At 43.0% G+C, this 20,692-nt stretch overlaps 1 protein-coding gene across 1 annotated transcript in view; it reads right to left on the minus strand.

Moving 5' to 3' along the window:
• Positions 1–280: 280 nt before the first annotated feature.
• LOC110380570 (proteasome adapter and scaffold protein ECM29) overlaps positions 281–20,692 on the minus strand; it is a 31,811-nt gene continuing 11,399 nt past the window's right edge. The window contains exons 24-38 of the mRNA XM_064034094.1: positions 16,632–16,750; positions 15,974–16,143; positions 15,568–15,674; positions 15,083–15,212; positions 13,789–13,910; positions 10,725–10,944; positions 9,868–10,122; positions 7,347–7,536; positions 6,769–6,911; positions 4,008–4,159; positions 3,113–3,305; positions 1,646–1,784; positions 1,062–1,286; positions 547–618; positions 281–460 (exon numbers count right to left, since the gene is read on the minus strand). Of these exons, the coding sequence (XP_063890164.1) occupies positions 333–460; positions 547–618; positions 1,062–1,286; positions 1,646–1,784; positions 3,113–3,305; positions 4,008–4,159; positions 6,769–6,911; positions 7,347–7,536; positions 9,868–10,122; positions 10,725–10,944; positions 13,789–13,910; positions 15,083–15,212; positions 15,568–15,674; positions 15,974–16,143; positions 16,632–16,750 (2,365 nt within the window). The 3' untranslated portion in view covers positions 281–332. The remainder of the gene's footprint in view (positions 461–546; positions 619–1,061; positions 1,287–1,645; positions 1,785–3,112; positions 3,306–4,007; positions 4,160–6,768; positions 6,912–7,346; positions 7,537–9,867; positions 10,123–10,724; positions 10,945–13,788; positions 13,911–15,082; positions 15,213–15,567; positions 15,675–15,973; positions 16,144–16,631; positions 16,751–20,692) is intronic.

Raw genomic sequence — 20,692 nt, forward strand, 5'->3', positions numbered from 1 at the left:
TCATAATCTGTTATTTTTTTAGACAAGTATTCGACATACGTTTAAAAGCTTTTGTGGTACGACGGTAACAGACGTTCCCAATATGCTATCTATCTGTGTTTTACTTACTAGAGATAGGAATTTGGTATTACTTCTATGCGGCTTATGTCAAAATTCTCTAGAAAAGATACGAATATTCGGAACGGCTGTAGGCTTCTTGCGTGTGCGCATACACAACACTCACTTCTGTTTTACTGTAATTTTACCAGACTTGTTTCAAGTATAAAATGAAAAACAAGAAAATGTTATCAAAATTTTAATTACTGGTTTTCACGACAATAAATACGCGTGTACTATTTAAAATGCACTTTGATACTGTCCACTTTGGTTCGAATTTCGTGTGACGAATCCTTTGATAAGTCTTGAACATACATTTGGTAGATCGTTCGTAGCTTATCCAACTCCTCTGTTTTGTTGAGATCTGAAAATAAATTAAAAGTGAGTATAATTAGAAGATAAATTCTTCGGAATATGAAATGGAGAAAGGGTAGTGCATTTTGTACATACCTTTTAATTGTTTGACAAGTATTTCCATTATATTGAGCGCATCCCTTCTGTGCCTTACTTGATTACTGTTCTCTGTAACATAAAAACGTAAATGAGAATCTAAGATCTGTGTTGCCTAGCAACACAAGTAACTAGCCGATAGCTCTTTTTCAAATCTTTGGGCTTCAAATATGATTTTTGACACATACCTACCATAAAAAACACGAAACATAAAGATATATACGATATAAAACATATTTTTGGAGTTACAAATACTACTGACAACCACAATTATTGACACCCATATCATGGGGGTGGATTTGTAACAGCCAGTCCGCCATCTTGGGGAGGCCGCCATATTGGATTTGTAGTGACGTTTCCTAGCTAGTCATACTGTCTTCAGAATCCAGGGTGTGTGCAAAATTTATCCTAATCGAAGACCGGGAAGTAGGTCAAATTAAGATTCCAAGATTTTCTTACATACATAGTTACTAGTGAAGCGTGTTAAAAAACAACTTTCAAAATAAAGTACTCACGTAAAGTATACTCAATAATCAAGACGACATGTCCAGTAACACTGCTGATGGCTTTATCCCTGTTTGAAGCGGGCATATTGTCAGTCTCCATGGGCTCCACATTGCTCAGTACTGTGAGTCTCTCTAGTACTCGCGCGACGGACGCTAGGATGGCGAGCTGGGTTGAACGTGAGCTCGTCGGGTAGGATTTAGAGCAGTGCTCGAAGAATACGTCTTGGTATTTTTCTGGAAGATATAGAAAATAAGGGATAAATTAAGTATGTGTAACATTTCATCCATCGCAGGAGAGGCAAGATGAAGACTTTACAGGCGCAAAGAAAAAGACACAGTGAAAACAATTACATTTCAACATTTTGCCGTACGTCAAATCGAAGAAGAACTTCACAGTAGACGAACGACGATATATGTCCCGAATAAGTGTTTACGGAATCGAGGAATATGTGAGATATCGTCCTTCAGCCGCAGACAAGTGTTATATTTTCGTAACACCGATTACAGACTACCTCCTTGACTAATGTCCATGAGGCCTTTATTTGGTTTTATGAAGTTTATTTTGATCCTATCATGAAATAAATATTATTTACCTTGCGTGTCCGGTTCCTTAGGCCAGGCTTTGCCAAGCAGCTCGTAGGCAGCTTCTTTGAGCGCCGTCAGTTGTTCGCGCCGCTGCCTCGCTCCTTCATTGTCTTCCTCATCAGATTCCTTGCCCATTGATAATTCGTCCTACGAACATCATATTGGGAAATAAACATAATATGAATCGAAATTAGAGGAACAATTCTTTAGGCACAGTAACTGGAAATCGACATGATGGAATGTTAGGGAGCACATAATATTTTATTCTGCTTTTGTTTTAATTTATTTGGGATGATAAATCGAAAAATAACCTTGCCGGTCACTATATATACCTATATATGTTTTAATATTTATTATATTATATGTATCGATAACTGCGGTTTATATTATCGATACCTAAACCCACCATTATTCCCAACTTACCTTAGACAGTATAACCTTGACGATGTCGTACAACTGTTGGAAGCGGTCGCAGTGCGTGGCGGCGATGGCCTGCCCGAGCGCTGTGATGGCGTGACGCTTGTACACCATCTCTTGTTAGTTCTACTAGTAATGTAGTACATGATATATCACAGTATGTGACTCACCTTGGACAGTATAACCTTGACGATGTCGTACAGTTGTTGGAAGCGGTCGCAGTGCGTGGCGGCGATGGCCTGCCGCTTGTACACCATCTCTTGTTTGTTCTACTAGTAATGTAGTACATGATGTTTGTGGTGATATATCACAGTATGTGACTCACCTTGGACAGTATAACCTTGACGATGTCGTACAGCTGTTGGAAGCGGTCGCAGTGCGTGGCGGCGATGGCCTGACGCTTGTACTCATCTTGTTTGTTCTACTAGTAATGTAGTACATGATATATCACGATATGTAACTCACCTTGGACAGTATAACCTTGACGATGTCGTACAACTGTTGGAAGCGGTCGCAGTGCGTGGCGGCGATGGCCTGCCCGAGCGCTGTGATGGCGTGACGCTTGTACACCATCTCTTGTTAGTTCTACTAGTAATGTAGTACATGATATATCACAGTATGTGACTCACCTTGGACAGTATAACCTTGACGATGTCGTAGAGCTGTTGGAAGCGGTCGCAGTGCGTGGCGGCGATGGCCTGACGCTTGTACACCATCTCTTGTTAGTTCTACTAGTAATGTAGTACATGATATATCACAGTATGTGACTCACCTTGGACAGTATAACCTTGACGATGTCGTAGAGCTGTTGGAAGCGGTCGCAGTGCGTGGCGGCGATGGCCTGACGCTTGTACACCATCTCTTGTTAGTTCTACTAGTAATGTAGTACATGATATATCACAGTATGTGACTCACCTTGGACAGTATAACCTTGACGATGTCGTAGAGCTGTTGGAAGCGGTCGCAGTGCGTGGCGGCGATGGCCTGACGCTTGTACACCATCTCTTGTTTGTTCTACTAGTAATGTAGTACATGATATATCACAGTATGTAACTCACCTTGGACAGTATAACCTTGACGATGTCGTACAACTGTTGGAAGCGGTCGCAGTGCGTGGCGGCGATGGCCTGGCCGAGCGCTGTGATGGCGTGACGCTTGTACACCATCTCTTGTTTGCGACTCTCTACTAGTAATGCGTTGATGCATTCTGATGCTAGCGCTGCTGATACTGGTGGTTCGTTTTCTTTTACTCTGTAATTGTTACATAAGAGCGTCAGAAGAGAAGAGAGTCAAGTAGACATGATGATGATGTCCTGGATGGAGCGAAGTGGGAGAAGAAGATACGGAAAGCGGACCCTGTCACAAGACGCTAAGAAGAAGAAGCGTATGAAGTCAAGTACTTTTACAACATCACATGTCTGTTTAAGAATAAAAAAAAAAACATTGTCTGTAAAGACGTTTTACTGACGATAGTTGAACGTGACAACGTGAGTAGCTGCCGATTGTGCCTCTTTGTCTCTCGCTGCGTGCTCTCGCTTGCACTTCAAGCCTTAAACGGAACGCCTCAGAGCGAGGTAACGCCGCATGAGTCATGTTTTTTCGTGCGTGCAGCCGGCTCCATCGATTTATAAGACGTTGTCACGTCAAAAATCCAGGGAGACTGGCACGCATTTTGTGTATTTCAATCATCCTAAGGTCAATTAAAATTTTAAATGCCGAAACATTATTATCACTTTAGCAAATTATATACATTTCATTGCAATTTCAACTGAACTGAATTCAAAATGTTATGATAAGTCGATTATCAAAATCAATAATTGAATATACAGCTAGAAAGTCAAAAATTATAATATAAATTTTCATTAAAATATAATATTTCCATTCCTTTCCACACTATAGCTAGAAAAAAACTTCATTTATCTCAGTAATTTCTATTAACATAAATGAACTCACGCGCACAACTCAGCTAACGCCTCAATGACATGCTCTTTCCCGTCGAACGTCTTGCCGTGCACTGCCGCCAACATGGCGCGGATCAACTGTTCTCGATGTTCGCCTAAACCTGACGATACCTCTTTGCATATTGTTTTTATTGCGTTTGCTGCCTGGAAGTGATAAATATTATTAGTAATTGTAAAGGTCGGGTATTAAAATTTACATTTATTTTTAAAATAATAAAGAAATGCAACACTTATGTTAATAGCAAAATATTCATACGTAGGTAGTTGTAATTCTTGTTTAAAGTGACAACATTGCGTCCGAATGATGAAAAAGGATAGTACCTAATATTAATTTTGTAGATATTAGTAAAATATCGATAGAAATATTATCGAGAGTCCAGTATTCGATTCAACAAGTCTTTCGTTTTGGGAGCTGTCTTTTGTTAAATTTTAACGTTCAAAAAGTTCGAAAGTGGAAGGTTTAAAGAAGTGATTTTAAAGGAGATCATTCAAGTCTCGAACAATTTGTACCCAAAAATGAAAGTGCCGGCCAAAAGAAAAAAATAGTAGATTCTTGTAGAGAATAATGCCCTGAAGATTTTTTACTATTACAAGAATCGTCTACAATTAACCCCCCGGCTGCTATTTGACTTTGAAAATACCAAAAAATCTCACAATGTTTGGAGCATTACATAACGGCCCCAAACTGGAGAAGGCAGCCGCTGCCTTCAAAGGACTCCTGCCCAACCTGGGAATCAAATGACTTGGGCTGTGGGGAAGTCAGACACTTACTGATTAAAACCCATCATGGAGAAACCAGGGTCGCGGTAATTCTTGCGAACAATCCCGCAGCCTCAATAGGCTTTGTCCCCGCTAAAAATATCGTACGATTCTTGTCGAGGATGTCCTGAAGATATTTTACTAATATAAGAAACATCTTCGGTTAACCCCCAGACTGCTATTTGAGTTTAAAGTGTGAAAACCGCGAATAAAAAATCTATACTTGAATGTTACGGGAAATAACGTCCACAGTATTTTTTTAACTAATCGAACGTCTACGATATACCCCCCCCCCTCCTGCTACACCGAGTAGTCTTACTGATTTAAGCCCATCATTTTCCTTCTGATAATGTACCAGGGCCGCGGTAACTCTTTCGAACAATCCCGCAGCCCTGGCAGGTTCTGACCCTGGTGGGCCCCACTGGGGTTTGCTGACTGTCTGAGGAGGGCTTGACTTGTCAACGCTCGCCGCCGAAACGGGCCTGTTGTCTCCAAAGAAACGAAGGGACGATAAGCCTCCCTAAACTCACCGCCCACAAACCGACGTCTACGGTGCCGGGAGTCTTCTCGACACCCAACGCGCGTGGTGACTTCCACGTCTACCTCAGCGGATGGGATGAGAGGCGCGAACTCTCAGTTATTGCACTGCCTCCTTCTCTGGCATGCTGCGCAGAAGGAGACGAAGGCATCCCATTCCTCCTCGCCCCTATAGATTTTCCTTTGGCTCATAGTGCCTCTGTCTCCTTGGAAACAGCAGGTGTCGGTGGCGTGCATTGTTCACGCCCCTCTCAGAGAATCAGTAAACCCCAGGCGACCCCCATAACCTGGCGGGGCTTCGGGGTTCGAAAGAGTTACCGCGGCCCTGCAGCATGGTCAGAAGGAACACAACAATCAGTAACAGGCTCCTCGGTGTAGCAGGAGGGCGGGGGTATATCGTAGACGTTTGATTAGTTAAAAAGAACTGTGGACGTTATTTGCCGTAACATTCAAGTATAGATTTTTTATTCACGGTTCTACCTTTAAACTCTAACAGCAGCCTGGGGGTTAACCGAAGACGTTCCTTATAATAGTAAAAAATCTTCAGGCTATCCTCGACAAGAATCGTACGATATTTTTGCGGGGACAAGGCCTATCGGGGCTGCGGGATTGTTCGAAAGAATTAATAATAAATAATGGCGTCCACGGCCAAATTCGGCCACGGCGCTGTTCTCATTTTAAGGAGTTCAGCCAGCTGCGCAGGACATATTATAGTGCACGAGCATTTGCGCAGACACAGGTGCACTCACTATTCCTTCCCTCTCATAACCCGATGGGACGGCAATCCGACACGACCGGAGAGAGATCAGGCGCTGGATCGACATTTACGTGCTCTCCGATGCACGGGTGAATCAATCACCAACTTCGAGACTGGCTGGGGCTGCTTTGTGAAAATTAAGAAAACCCACAAAGCGATTTCGGCCCGACCCAGGAATCGAACCCGAGACCTCGAGCACAGCAGCTGCGCTTGCAACCACTAGACCAAGAGGCAGTCTAAAGAATCGAATGAGTCGAAAGAATTACCGCGGCTCTGGCTACCCCATGATGGGTTTTAGTCAGTAGGAGTCTGACTTCCCCACAGCGAGAGGGGAGTCATTTGATGACTTCCCAGGTTAGGTAGGAGTCCTTTGAAGGCAGCGGCTGCCTTCTCCAGTTTGGGGCCGTAATGCAATGTTCCAAACATTGTGGATTTTTTTGGTATTTTCAAAGTCAAATAGCAGCCGGGGGGTTAATTGTAGACGATTCTTGTAATAGTAAAAAATGTTCAGGGCATTATTCTCTACAAGAATATATTATTTTTTTACTCTGGCCGGCACTTTCAGTTTTGGGTACGAAATGGATGATCTCCTTTAAGATGTATATCTTATTCGAATAAATAAAGTCCGAGGTTTCGGCATGACGAATGGTACAGACACCATTAAATTATTATTAATTTACAAACACTCGCATGACCGTACCTGAACCTTCTTAGTCCAGCTGCTGGAGTTGAGCGACTTCTCGATCTCCTCGCGTATGACGGGCAGGTGCTGCTTGATGCCGCTCGCTCGCGCCGGGCTTATGTCCGTCCATATCTCTTCGAACATCTCCACTGTTGATGACTCTAAAGAAAAATTATAAGTTAGAAAATTAAAACCAACTAGCTTGATATGCTAATAAAAGTCACAAAAATACATAACTGAAACATAACATAATCAAATTAAACTTTATATACCTAGGCAAATATCAAATACGCTGAATCTTTTTTTCTGAGGACCGATTTTTCAATCCGGAGCGGATTGATACATTTTCTACAGATAGACTGTTAAAACATTTCCTCAGATAACAGTCATCTGACGATTGAAAAATCTGCCCTAAATTATATTTTTAGTGTGTATTATATGTATCCCATACGTGAATTACAAAACATGTGTTTCTGTTACATTTAGGGACACACAATCGGAAATAATGACTACATCATTATTGCCTAACTAACCATCGAAAAACCCTTCAAAATTAGTAATCCTGATTAAATATTACATTGATCCCTTTCACTAACCTTCATCCTTAGGCCCATGCATGGCCAAGAACACCATAGGAGCCAGTATGGTCTCATTATCCTTGATATGCTCCATCTTAGCCTTAGATATAGACCTGAGGCACAGCGCGATGGCCGAACGAGAAGTATCATCCTCTTTCGTCTCGTATAGTGTTACTAGTTTCTTCATTAGTTTCTCTACTGAACTGAACTGGAAATCATGGTACAACAACATACATTACATTAAAAAATATATAACATGATATTAGAACATTCGAATTGGAATTTTTTGAGGAGACTATTCGTGTGGGCGAAGAACTCATGTCCACAGTATCAGAGAGTAGACGCGAGAAGTGGGTGGACACCGTAACCAGCCTGGACTTAACCCACAATAGCAAAAAAGCTTGGAACACTATCAGGAAGCTTACCAGCGAACCACCTCCACCTGTCAAAATTAGCCCGATTACTGCCAATCAGATAGCCCACCAACTTATGATGAACGGAAAACCTGACAACCGCCCTAGTCGAACTCCGAAACTGTCCTGCCAACCCAACAATTCTGATGAAATAAGCAGAGAGTTTGATCTGGGTGAAATTCTTGTGTCGATAATGAATCTCAAAAATGGCAAAGCTTCCGGCGTTGATAATATCTCGACCGAACAAATCAAGCATCTAGGTCCTGTGGCAGTATCCTGGCTTCTTAACCTTTTTAACCACTGCTTAGAGCATTCCAGGATTCCGAGGGTTTGGAGAAGAGCCAAAGTAATAGCTTTGCTAAAACCTGGCAAGTCGCCTGATGACCCTAAAAATTTTCGACCTATCTCCCTACTGTGTCATACTTACAAACTCTTTGAACGAATGCTCCTTAACCGTCTAACGAAGATCATAGATCCTAAACTCATCCCAGAGCAGGCCGGCTTCAGACCTGGTAAGTCTTGCTGCAATCAGGTTTTACGGCTTACTCAGCATATCGAAGATGGATATGAAGCCGGTGCAGTGACGGGCGTGGTTTTTGTGGATCTCTCGGCGGCGTATGATACAGTCAATATAAGGAGACTACTGTGGAAAGTTAGTGAACTAACACAAGACCAGAAATTTGTGGGAATTCTGGGAGAACTTCTCCATAACCGGAGATTCCAAGTCCACTTACAATCTGGACAAAGTAGGTGGCGGAAGCTCAGAAACGGCCTGCCCCAAGGCAGTGTCCTAGCCCCCACCCTATTCAACATCTACACAAACGATCAGCCGCAACCACCTAATACAACCAGTTTTATCTATGCCGACGACCTGGCACTGGCAGCGCAGGCTAAATCGTTTGAAGTGGTCGAGACCTACCTCTCTGCTGCCCTTAAAGACCTGGACATATATTACAGGGAAAACGCCCTGAAACCGAATCCTGCCAAGACACAGTCCTGCGCCTACCACCTGCGCAACCGTATGGCTAACCGCAAATTAGACGTCGTTTGGAGAGGCGTACGCATCACGCACACTGACTGCCCAAAGTACCTAGGTGTTACCTTAGATAGGTCATTGACGTATAAGACCAACTGCGAGAACGTCAAGAAGAAAGTGTTCAGCCGTAATAACCTCCTGCGACGTCTAACCACCTCCAAATGGGGTGCTGCCCCGAATGTCCTGCGTGCCACTGGATTAGCATTATGTTTTTCTGCCGGTGAATATGCTTGCCCGGTTTGGGGTCGCTCCACGCACACAAAGGGGGTGGATGTAGCTCTTAATGAGACGTGTAGAATAATAACAGGCTGTCTCAAACCAACACCGGTTCATATGCTATATCCACTCGCCGGAATTGCACCCCCAGCGGTACGCAGGAACGTGGCTGCCTCCCTGGAAAAAATGCGCCAAGAAACGGACCAACGTCATCCGCTACATGGCGCTAGACCACTGCGCAGCCGACTAAAAAGCAGGAACAGTTTCCTCGCCAGTGTAGCCCCAATTATAGATGCTCCTAAGACCCGCATCGAACAATGGGGAGAACTTGCCCTGCCTGACTTCCTTCCACCCGTGGAACGACTTCCACCAGGTTACGACCAACCGTGGCCTGTATGGAAGTCTCTTAACAGGCTACGTGCACAGGTAGGCAGGTGCAGGGAAAACCTATGTAAGTGGGGCTACACTGACGATAATAGCTGCGGGTGTGGTGCCATACCACAAACCATGCGGCACCTTCTATGTTGTCCACTATGCCCCGACAGCTGCATAGTGGATGACCTTTATAACGCTACTGACAATGCCGTATGCGTAGCGAAATATTGGGCCTCCAAAATTTAAGTTGCCATCGACTCGCTAAGAAGAAGAAGATTGGAATTTTTATTTTTTATTTATTTATTTTGTTCCAGTTTTCAGTATTTGTTATTTTAAGTACAACAATAATACATAATTTGTGTTTCAACACATCAAAATTTCTATCACAGCCTGGTGACAGACGAAAAGTCCCAATTCGGGTGCTTATTTAGGTCCCGTTTTTCCTTTTGTGAAACGAACCCTACAGAATAATTAAAAAAATATTATAAATAAAACTCACCTTAGCAAAAGCAGAAACTTGACCCAAAGCTTCGGCACAATTCTTCCTCACCGTAGAATTTCTATCGAAAGTCCCATTCAATAAACTGGACATGATTTTCCCTGCCACCGGCTCAAGGTCGGCACGTAAGTAATGGGCGGCTAATACCATGAAGTGACAACAAGACACTTTGGTGCCAAGCTGCGGGGATTTCATCAGCTCTAGGAGTTGTGGCAGCATTTCCTTCATCACATCTATGTCCACGTATGTCATGCACTGTTGATGAGAATAAGGAAGATAAGTGTTTGAAATTGTTTGTTTCCTTCTATGTATATTAAAATAGTGATTGTTGGAGATCTTTCCGAATGCAGCCCTTATTGACATTCGGTGGATTTTAATAACCTATCTGTCTGTTGATTCGCTTACTTTGACATTGATTTTAATATAATTCGTATGGAGTCAATGTCTAAATCCTATCCCTAGCAAGCAAATCTACAGATTCATAGATCGTTGTAATTAACGGGTTAGTTGGCAAAAATTAAGTTGCACCACATGTATTTTTTTTTAACTCTGAAAAGCTGATTAATGGAACATTCTTTTAGGTTCGAGTCACACCGGAATGGCAACGGCCGGCAGCGACGCGGCGAACACTTTCAGTGTGACGTAATTTTCAACTTTATACTTAAAAGACCCGTATCTCTTTAAAAGCTTGAATAGGTCGCGCGGCCGTCGCGGGCAGTAAAATCAACAAAAGGCGCGGTGCCGCTGCCGACCGCTGTCATTCCGGTGTGACTCGGGCATTAAGATTCTGAACTCGGAATTGGTAAGTTTCGTTATATTTTTTTACAAAATACTCAAAGATTTACTATCAAACTTACCTTAACAACAGTATCAGTAGTATAATGATGCTTAGCAGCGTTAGCTCTCATGTCGTCGAGCACATCTCGTGTGGCAGTATCAGCTAGCGCGGTGGACAGGTAGGACAGCCTGGCGGACTCGAGCTCGCCCGCGGCGCCCGCCAGCGCGGGGATCAGGCGCGGGAGGAACGGCTTCAGTGTGTCGCCCGCCGCTGTCACTAGCTTCGATACTGTTTGTAAGCTGTAGGAGTGGGACTGGTTTAGTATTGAACACATCTCGTGTGGCAGTATCAGCCAGCGCGGGGATCAGGCGCGGGAGGAACGGCTTCAGTGTGTCGCCCGCCGCTGTCACTAGCTTCGATACTGTTTGTAAGCTGTAGGAGTGGGACTGGTTTAGTATTGAACACATCTCGTGTGGCAGTATCAGCCAGCGCGGGGATCAGGCGCGGGAGGAACGGCTTCAGTGTGTCGCCCGCCGCTGTCACTAGCTTCGATACTGTTTGTAAGCTGTAGGAGTGGGACTGGTTTAGTATTGAACACATCTCGTGTGGCAGTATCAGCCAGCGCGGGGATCAGGCGCGGGAGGAACGGCTTCAGTGTGTCGCCCGCCGCTGTCACTAGCTTCGATACTGTTTGTAAGCTGTAGGAGTGGGACTGGTTTAGTATTGAACACATCTCGTGTGGCAGTATCAGCCAGCGCGGGGATCAGGCGCGGGAGGAACGGCTTCAGTGTGTCGCCCGCCGCTGTCACTAGCTTCGATACTGTTTGTAAGCTGTAGGAGTGGGACTGGTTTAGTATTGAACACATCTCGTGTGGCAGTATCAGCCAGCGCGGGGATCAGGCGCGGGAGGAACGGCTTCAGTGTGTCGCCCGCCGCTGTCACTAGCTTCGATACTGTTTGTAAGCTGTAGGAGTGGGACTGGTTTAGTATTGAACACATCTCGTGTGGCAGTATCAGCCAGCGCGGGGATCAGGCGCGGGAGGAACGGCTTCAGTGTGTCGCCCGCCGCTGTCACTAGCTTCGATACTGTTTGTAAGCTGTAGGAGTGGGACTGGTTTAGTATTGAACACATCTCGTGTGGCAGTATCAGCCAGCGCGGGGATCAGGCGCGGGAGGAACGGCTTCAGTGTGTCGCCCGCCGCTGTCACTAGCTTCGATACTGTTTGTAAGCTGTAGGAGTGGGACTGGTTTAGTATTGAACACATCTCGTGTGGCAGTATCAGCCAGCGCGGGGATCAGGCGCGGGAGGAACGGCTTCAGTGTGTCGCCCGCCGCTGTCACTAGCTTCGATACTGTTTGTAAGCTGTAGGAGTGGGACTGGTTTAGTATTGAACACATCTCGTGTGGCAGTATCAGCCAGCGCGGGGATCAGGCGCGGGAGGAACGGCTTCAGTGTGTCGCCCGCCGCTGTCACTAGCTTCGATACTGTTTGTAAGCTGTAGGAGTGGGACTGGTTTAGTATTGAACACATCTCGTGTGGCAGTATCAGCCAGCGCGGGGATCAGGCGCGGGAGGAACGGCTTCAGTGTGTCGCCCGCCGCTGTCACTAGCTTCGATACTGTTTGTAAGCTGTAGGAGTGGGACTGGTTTAGTATTGAACACATCTCGTGTGGCAGTATCAGCCAGCGCGGGGATCAGGCGCGGGAGGAACGGCTTCAGTGTGTCGCCCGCCGCTGTCACTAGCTTCGATACTGTTTGTAAGCTGTAGGAGTGGGACTGGTTTAGTATTGAACACATCTCGTGTGGCAGTATCAGCCAGCGCGGGGATCAGGCGCGGGAGGAACGGCTTCAGTGTGTCGCCCGCCGCTGTCACTAGCTTCGATACTGTTTGTAAGCTGTAGGAGTGGGACTGGTTTAGTATTGAACACATCTCGTGTGGCAGTATCAGCCAGCGCGGGGATCAGGCGCGGGAGGAACGGCTTCAGTGTGTCGCCCGCCGCTGTCACTAGCTTCGATACTGTTTGTAAGCTGTAGGAGTGGGACTGGTTTAGTATTGAACACATCTCGTGTGGCAGTATCAGCCAGCGCGGGGATCAGGCGCGGGAGGAACGGCTTCAGTGTGTCGCCCGCCGCTGTCACTAGCTTCGATACTGTTTGTAAGCTGTAGGAGTGGGACTGGTTTAGTATTGAACACATCTCGTGTGACAGTATCAGCCAGCGCGGGGATCAGGCGCGGGAGGAACGGCTTCAGTGTGTCGCCCGCCGCTGTCACTAGCTTCGATACTGTTTGTAAGCTGTAGGAGTGGGACTGGTTTAGTATTGAACACATCTCGTGTGGCAGTATCAGCCAGCGCGGGGATCAGGCGCGGGAGGAACGGCTTCAGTGTGTCGCCCGCCGCTGTCACTAGCTTCGATACTGTTTGTAAGCTGTAGGAGTGGGACTGGTTTAGTATTGAACACATCTCGTGTGGCAGTATCAGCCAGCGCGGGGATCAGGCGCGGGAGGAACGGCTTCAGTGTGTCGCCCGCCGCTGTCACTAGCTTCGATACTGTTTGTAAGCTGTAGGAGTGGGACTGGTTTAGTATTGAACACATCTCGTGTGGCAGTATCAGCCAGCGCGGGGATCAGGCGCGGGAGGAACGGCTTCAGTGTGTCGCCCGCCGCTGTCACTAGCTTCGATACTGTTTGTAAGCTGTAGGAGTGGGACTGGTTTAGTATTGAACACATCTCGTGTGGCAGTATCAGCCAGCGCGGGGATCAGGCGCGGGAGGAACGGCTTCAGTGTGTCGCCCGCCGCTGTCACTAGCTTCGATACTGTTTGTAAGCTGTAGGAGTGGGACTGGTTTAGTATTGAACACATCTCGTGTGGCAGTATCAGCCAGCGCGGGGATCAGGCGCGGGAGGAACGGCTTCAGTGTGTCGCCCGCCGCTGTCACTAGCTTCGATACTGTTTGTAAGCTGTAGGAGTGGGACTGGTTTAATATTGAACACATCTCGTGTGACAGTATCAGCCAGCGCGGGGATCAGGTAGAACAGCCTGGCGGACTCGAGCTCCGAACCTTTAGACTAAGTACATAAATACCGACCTTTTACATCAAAATCATTCCGTATATCGACGTCCAAAAAGAAACAATTTAAATACCTGACACTCCTGACTTCCTTCACGAGATTGGTGATACCGGTGTCGAGTAGCACGGGCAGTATCACAGACACCACCTGCTTTCCGTCCTTGCCAGTACTAACATCTGCCGCTCGGATACATAGCTAAAATAATAATAAATATTAGAAAACATATCAAGCACTTTACACGAAGCCTGACAAATCAAAATTAGTATTGTCAACAAAAAAGGTATATAAAAAAATTACGTAAGAGATCCAAACAATGTGTTTCGATATATTTAAAGTCTCCTATGATAATGTCCAGACAAAAGACCCCAGATTATTAAATAGGAATGATTGCCAATTACTTATATATATTAACACTAGCTGGTGCCCGCGACTTCGTCTGCGCAGGTTTAGAGCCCCCGCAGACCACAGACTTTTTATCGGCCGATAGTTTGGTCGGGCTCTTAATCAGTACGCAGATGTAAGCAAGTGCGCACACTATGACGATTTGGTATCGGCCGATAAACAAGTTTGATGGGCTTCCCGATTCCATTCAAACTAAACTATCGGCAAACTATCGGCCGACCGTATAATCAGTATTGGCTCCCTACCACACGCGCACACATGACGATTTTTTAGTCGGCCGACTAAGCCGATAGTTCAGTTCGCTCCGAGCTTTGACAGCGAATGGTCGGTCGGTGGATGCTCATTCGATGAAAGGCGAAGTTTTTTTTCGGATAATGGAGTAATTTGGAATGCATAGTGTAAAATTTTCCATTTAATAATCTATCACTAAAGATAGGATGCACCCAATACTCTCGGGCTATCTTTTTAATTTTCGTTCTCCGGTGTATGAGAACAATAATAACATTTCTATGCAATGTTTTATTAATTTTCATTGTGCGGTGCGACCACTCTTTTCACCAGTTGGTTAGAAACTAGCAAATAGTCGGCAGACTGTTGGGATAGTTTGCGCGCTCATCACCGACTAAACTGTTTAGTTGGCTCGGTGTGCGTACTAGCAGGCCAACCCAACTAAACTATCGGCCGATAAAAAATCTGTGGTCTGCGGGGGCTCTTAGTATTTCGAACAATATGTTTACAAATTGTAGCCTATGTGTTATTCTGATGTATAAGCTATATTATTGTAAAGTTTCATTAAAATCCATTCAGTAGTTTTTGCGTGAAAGAGTAACAAACATCCATACATCCATACATACAAACTTTCGCGTTTGTAATATTATTAGTAGGATTTAAAAACTCATAATTCACAATCATAAATACCGTGTTCATTTTCATTAATTTTTATTTCGTTAGTAAGTTATTCTCACCTTAGACAGCACGTTAGCAGTAGAGGTAGCCGCTTGTCGAGTACCTTCGTGTACATCATCCATTACTCTGAACAATTGCGACCAAATCGTCGGCAGCTGCTCCAATGAGTCGTGTAAACTTTGTGCGCCTCTGTACCAAGTATAAATTCTCATTAATAAAATTTCTACTATTTATTTAGTTAGAAGTTGCTTAGAGACCGACTAAATATTAACTAATTACATGAGAAGGTAGATAGAAGACTACGGAAGGAGAAAACATGCTGCGCCGACCCCAAATAAAATTGGCATAGGGGCAGAAGGATGATGATGATTTTCAAAATATTCGGAGTGCTAATGTTAAGTGAAAACATTCTTGACACCGATTTGAAAATTGAGGTATTTTTTCTCTGATCTTGTGATTTTGTTGCTATTGTTAAACCTAAGAGAACCCTCTTCCAAATGTTGAACAAGATGATAAGAGGTTTTTTTGTTAATATTAAAATTACCTCAATAAGTCAGCGAGTGCGTTACAGCAAGACATCCTGACTCTCCATTGATTGGACGTCAAATTGGCCACTAAGTCGTCCAGGATCTCTTTGTGGTATTTATGAACCTGAAGAAGAAACATTTTTAGTGGAACTAAACTACTAAAACTAAATTTTAAAGAGCCCTTGGCTATGTCAAAGTTGCTTGGATCGATCGATCATAAGGTTACGATCACACTTGTTGCGGTCTATCTGTGGATGGGTGACCATCTTGCCATAATGAGGTCTTCAAGATTTCGTCATTTGAACAACTGTAGCAGTATTTACAGGAAGACAGAAAGTCTGACAAACAGTCTTAGCAAAGGGTTTGGAGTTGCCAGGGGTTGAGGAGATCAGATGTACAATGTATGTACGAAGTAAAACTTACAGTAGCGGTAGTGTTGGGCACTATAGCATGCCAGATGCTCTGCATGGAGTTCTGTATACGCGGCGTGGGGTCGAAGCGGTAGCGGTACAGCCGCGGGACTATCTTCGGCAGGTGCTCGGATAGTTGGGCACCTGCTTGTAAGGCTATTGAGTGGAAACCGAACGCTGCACCTGGGGGAAGGTAAATATTAATATCATTAGATGTGGTTTTTCATTTTCGATCCTACGTATCCCGTTGGGACCTACTCCCTTTGCTTATAAAAATACTATACTTTCTTCAAGTTCAAAACTATCATATTTTCATTTTAATTTTGATTAAATCTATATTGTATATTGACATTGGAAAATAGATAGATAAATAGAAAACACGTATGGCAAAACATAGCTGTCAAATGCGGCGTGTCGCGCAGCCATTGGCTTATTCAACCACAAAGAGAGAGAGAAAGTGCTTGCTGCACTAATAACCGCATAGACAAGCACTGCCACAATCATCTGACTAAGATGCTCTGTGGCCAATGATGATGAGCTGTCATCCAAAAAATACCAGCCTTCGAGTTACGGGACTTGTTATACTGCTGCTTAAATCAACGAAGGAGAATTTCCTAATTGTACATATTGATTTTGGAGCATCAAGAAGAACTGAAATATTTTCTGCTTACCTTTCTTAGAGTTCCACATGGAGTTGTGATGTGCGAGGTGCATGAACTTGTACAGCAGATCCGGTTGGTTCAGGTCTGATGCGAGGGAACACAACTCTTTGTACGTAGACAGATTACCGCTAAAATAAAAGAGGCAATGTGTAACTTCACTTTTTCGAGACAGATTGAGTAATGTAGCAACGAGTAATACATAGAGGTAGTTAATAAGAGGGACTATATAGGGGAAATAAATAAGGAACTATTTCTATAGGAGAGTACATAGAGGGGGTAAAAGGAAGAATTTGAGAGAGTATATTGGGGAGCATATATCAAATACCTTTATTTTTTATATACAGGACTAACGTCGGGTAGTACATAAGGGAGAACAGTGGGTTTCATAAAGGAGTATATTGTGAGTAATAAAATAAAAAAAAAATAAAAATAAAAAATTTATTTAAAAAACATAAATCACATGAATTAGTAATTAAAATGTCTCAGATGTTGAGGTAAAACAAACTGTCTTAATGATAACATTCGGATAAACTAAGTTAATCTAGGCTAATATCTACATACAGGCAATAATAAAACTAAAAACAGTTCTAATTCTAAACATCGGGACCACCCGAACTAGGTTTATTTAAACCTGTGTTTCAGGCTATCAAGGCTCAGACGCATTGTCGGATATCATTTTAACAACAATAATATTACATAATTATTTAATTATTAGACTAAGCAAGGGCAAAGTTTCCTTAATTATAACACTATTCTAATTATACTTAATTTACTAAGATAAGCAATTTATGTTAACACTTCTAACAATTTTTCCGTGTCTGAGTAATTGAGGGACTGTAAATATTCTGTTAGTACTATATTACACTTATTTAAATTAACACTATAAACATTTAGCAATCTGTTAAGTTTGTTATACAAATAAGGCCCTAGAAATAAATAAAACCTGTTAGTGAAAGCATGTTTAGTCCGAGAGTTAGTGCAAACTAAATCCTTTCTTCTTTTGCCAGAAGGTACAGGCTTGAAACCAAGTTCTACATGCTGGAGTAGTACTACATTCAAAATAAATAGCTGGCGTACTGTTAGCACTTTGCATTCCCTGTAAAGCTGGTGGGTGGGGAATCTGAATGGACGAAAGCTTGCGACCTTCAGGATTGCTCTTTGGGCACGTTCCAAGGGCAAGAGGATAGTTTTAGGGCGCCACCCAGGAGCTAATACAGTAGGCAAGAATAGACTGACATAAGGCCATATACACCTGCCGAATTAAAGTGAAGTCTGCTATGTTACGCAAGTTTTAAAACAAATATCAATTTACGAACTCGAGTGCATAATGAGTCAATATGTTTCCGGAAGTTAAGCTGGGCGTCAATCGTGACACCTAGATATTTTATATGGTCAGTTTTTACTAATGTAGGGCAAGCGCATGCTGTGTCAGCGGACGTACTCATATGACAATTGTGTGCATAAATGTGTAGGTTAGTGTTCGTATTGTTAGTATTTCTTATAGTAAATAAAATGTACTTGGTTTTATCTGAATTTAATGTCAGTAGGTTATTGTGAAGCCAATTAGACACTATATTAAAACCATTTTGGGCAAGTTCATAAACCTCATCTATAGATTTGCCTGAGAACACAAGAGCTGTGTCGTCAGCATATGACATAATGACACCATTTGCAAGTGACAAGCTGCTTAATCCATTTATATAAATTAAGAAAAGGGTGGGGCCTAAAATACTGCCTTGCGGAATCCCGAAACCACTATTTTTTTGGTCAGAACTTTTGTACTGACCAATTTTTACACATTGGTGACGATCACTGAGATAGTCAGAAAATAATTTTAGTTGTGCTCCTCTTACCCCCATTTTTTCCAGTTTGTGTAATAATAGGGAACAAGAAATGGTGTCAAATGCTTTGGCAAGGTCTAAGAAGATCCCAATAGTGATCATGCTATTATCTAGATTAGAACAGATGAGATTTGTTAATTTATGAACTGCTTGGTTAGTAGATCTTTTAGGCCTAAATCCGAATTGTTGATCCGATAGTAAGTTGTTATTTTCAAGATACTTAATTAATCTACTGTTTATTATTTTTTCCAAAATCTTTGAAAGACCTGTTAATACTGCAATGGGTCGATAATTAGTGACATTGGCTTTGTCCCCAGCTTTAAAAACAGGGCTTACGACAGCTTTCTTAAGCAAATTCGGAAATGTTCCTTTACTTAGGCATAAGTTAAAAATGTGTGTTAGAGGCGGTGCAATAAGGTGTTTGAAACTTTTTAGCACATTGTTAGGGATGTTATCCCAACCCACAGCACAAACGTCTTTTAAACCATTAATTATACATAACACTTCCTGGACGTCTGTTTCTAACAATACGAAAGAGCCCAGAGAGTTATGTGTCTCAGGCAAACATTGATTGATTGCAGTTCTGGAAAAGGTTTTTTCAGCTAAATTTTTGCCAACGTTAACAAAATAGTTGTTTACTTTATTTGTTGCTTCGGATGGGTTCAAACAGGTTGATAAAAGATCAAGCTGAGTGTCTACTTTTGTTTGTTTGAAAGTGTTGCTTTTTATGAATTTCCAAATTAGCTTATTATTCTTTCCCGCTTTCTGAAGCTGTGCACGGTCGTATTGTATTTTTTGTTTTTTCAACAGATTATTGCAAAAGTTTCTGTATCGTTTATATGTGACTGAAAGTATTGTATTGTTGGGTGTTTGCTTCCACTTTTGATGAAGTTTGTCTCTATGGCGAATACATCGGACAAGACCGGGAGTTATCCAAGGTTTGATGTTAGAATACCTTCTAGATATTATTTTGCTTGATGTGTTATTGCTGATGCGTGTTTGTAACGCCTCAATAAAATACTGCAACGAGGCATTCGGATCATTTGAATTAAAAACAGGGTCAAAATCGATGTCACGCATGTCGTTTTCAAGACTCTTCATATTTAATTTTTCAATATTACGCAAGCAGTTTTTTCTAGATGGAGATATTTGTAGAGTTAATAATATAGCCTGATGATCCGTGAGCGATGAATTAGTAATGAATGTTTTAGATGGCGATTTTGTCTTAATGATGATATGATCTAAGCATGAACCACTCTGGTGAGTGGGATGATTGTGTGCTGGCAAAAGACCATGAAATGTGCAGATGTTGAGGTAGTTATGTGCATGGGTTTCAGTTTTCCCTGGAGCTATATTAATATTAATGTCACCTAAAAGTATAATATTTTTATGACAGGAAATTTTACTTAATGTAGCACTGAGCGAGTCTAGAAATATGTCCATGTTTTGGGATGGAGGCCTATAAATAGCCATCACTACAATATCGGGGTTAATTTTAATTAATAGGCAATTACAGCCTAGAAGCAATGGTTCTTCTACTGTTACTTCTAAGGTATTTTTAATGTAAGCAATTAGGCCATCATTTTGGTTGGTATTTAAATTAGTTTTATATAGCGTATAACCGTCAAGCGATGGCAGATTGTCTGCTTGTTTTGATAGCCAGCATTCTGTTAGCACAATAATATCACAGCATAAGTCAAGATTTTGCAATAGTAATTGAAAACCGGTAAAGTTACGGTTTATACTGCGAATATTTTGGGTTAGTAAAGTAATCGTTTTATTTCCAGCCGTACAATATTTCTTGCACTCCTCAATATTACAAACTATGACTTCAGATACGGAAAAACTATCAATGTCGGTGATTAATTGCTGCGTCATAAAGTTAGAAATTACCAAAATAAATAAAGGTGTAAACCCTAGTATATATGTGCTACTTAATAAATATATAGGTGGCGCTCTTAGGCGCCTTCATAATCAATAGAATTAATGAAATTGTCTTCAGCATACTTGCGTGCCGGGCAGTTCATATCACCTGTGGGATGATCACACTTGCGCTTGAAGCGTTTGCAGGTACCACAATTGGGTGGACGCGATTTGTTGGGACATTCTTTAAAAGCATGACCTGTCTCCCCGCAGAGGTTGCATGTGGGGCTAGTTTCGCGGCAAAACTTGGCTGCATGACCAAACTGCTGGCAGTTGAAGCATCTAGTAACAATCGTAAAATCCCGC

The sequence above is a fragment of the Helicoverpa armigera genome, chromosome 4, assembly GCF_030705265.1.
Source record: "Helicoverpa armigera isolate CAAS_96S chromosome 4, ASM3070526v1, whole genome shotgun sequence".
Classification (NCBI taxonomy): Eukaryota; Metazoa; Arthropoda; class Insecta; order Lepidoptera; family Noctuidae; genus Helicoverpa; species Helicoverpa armigera.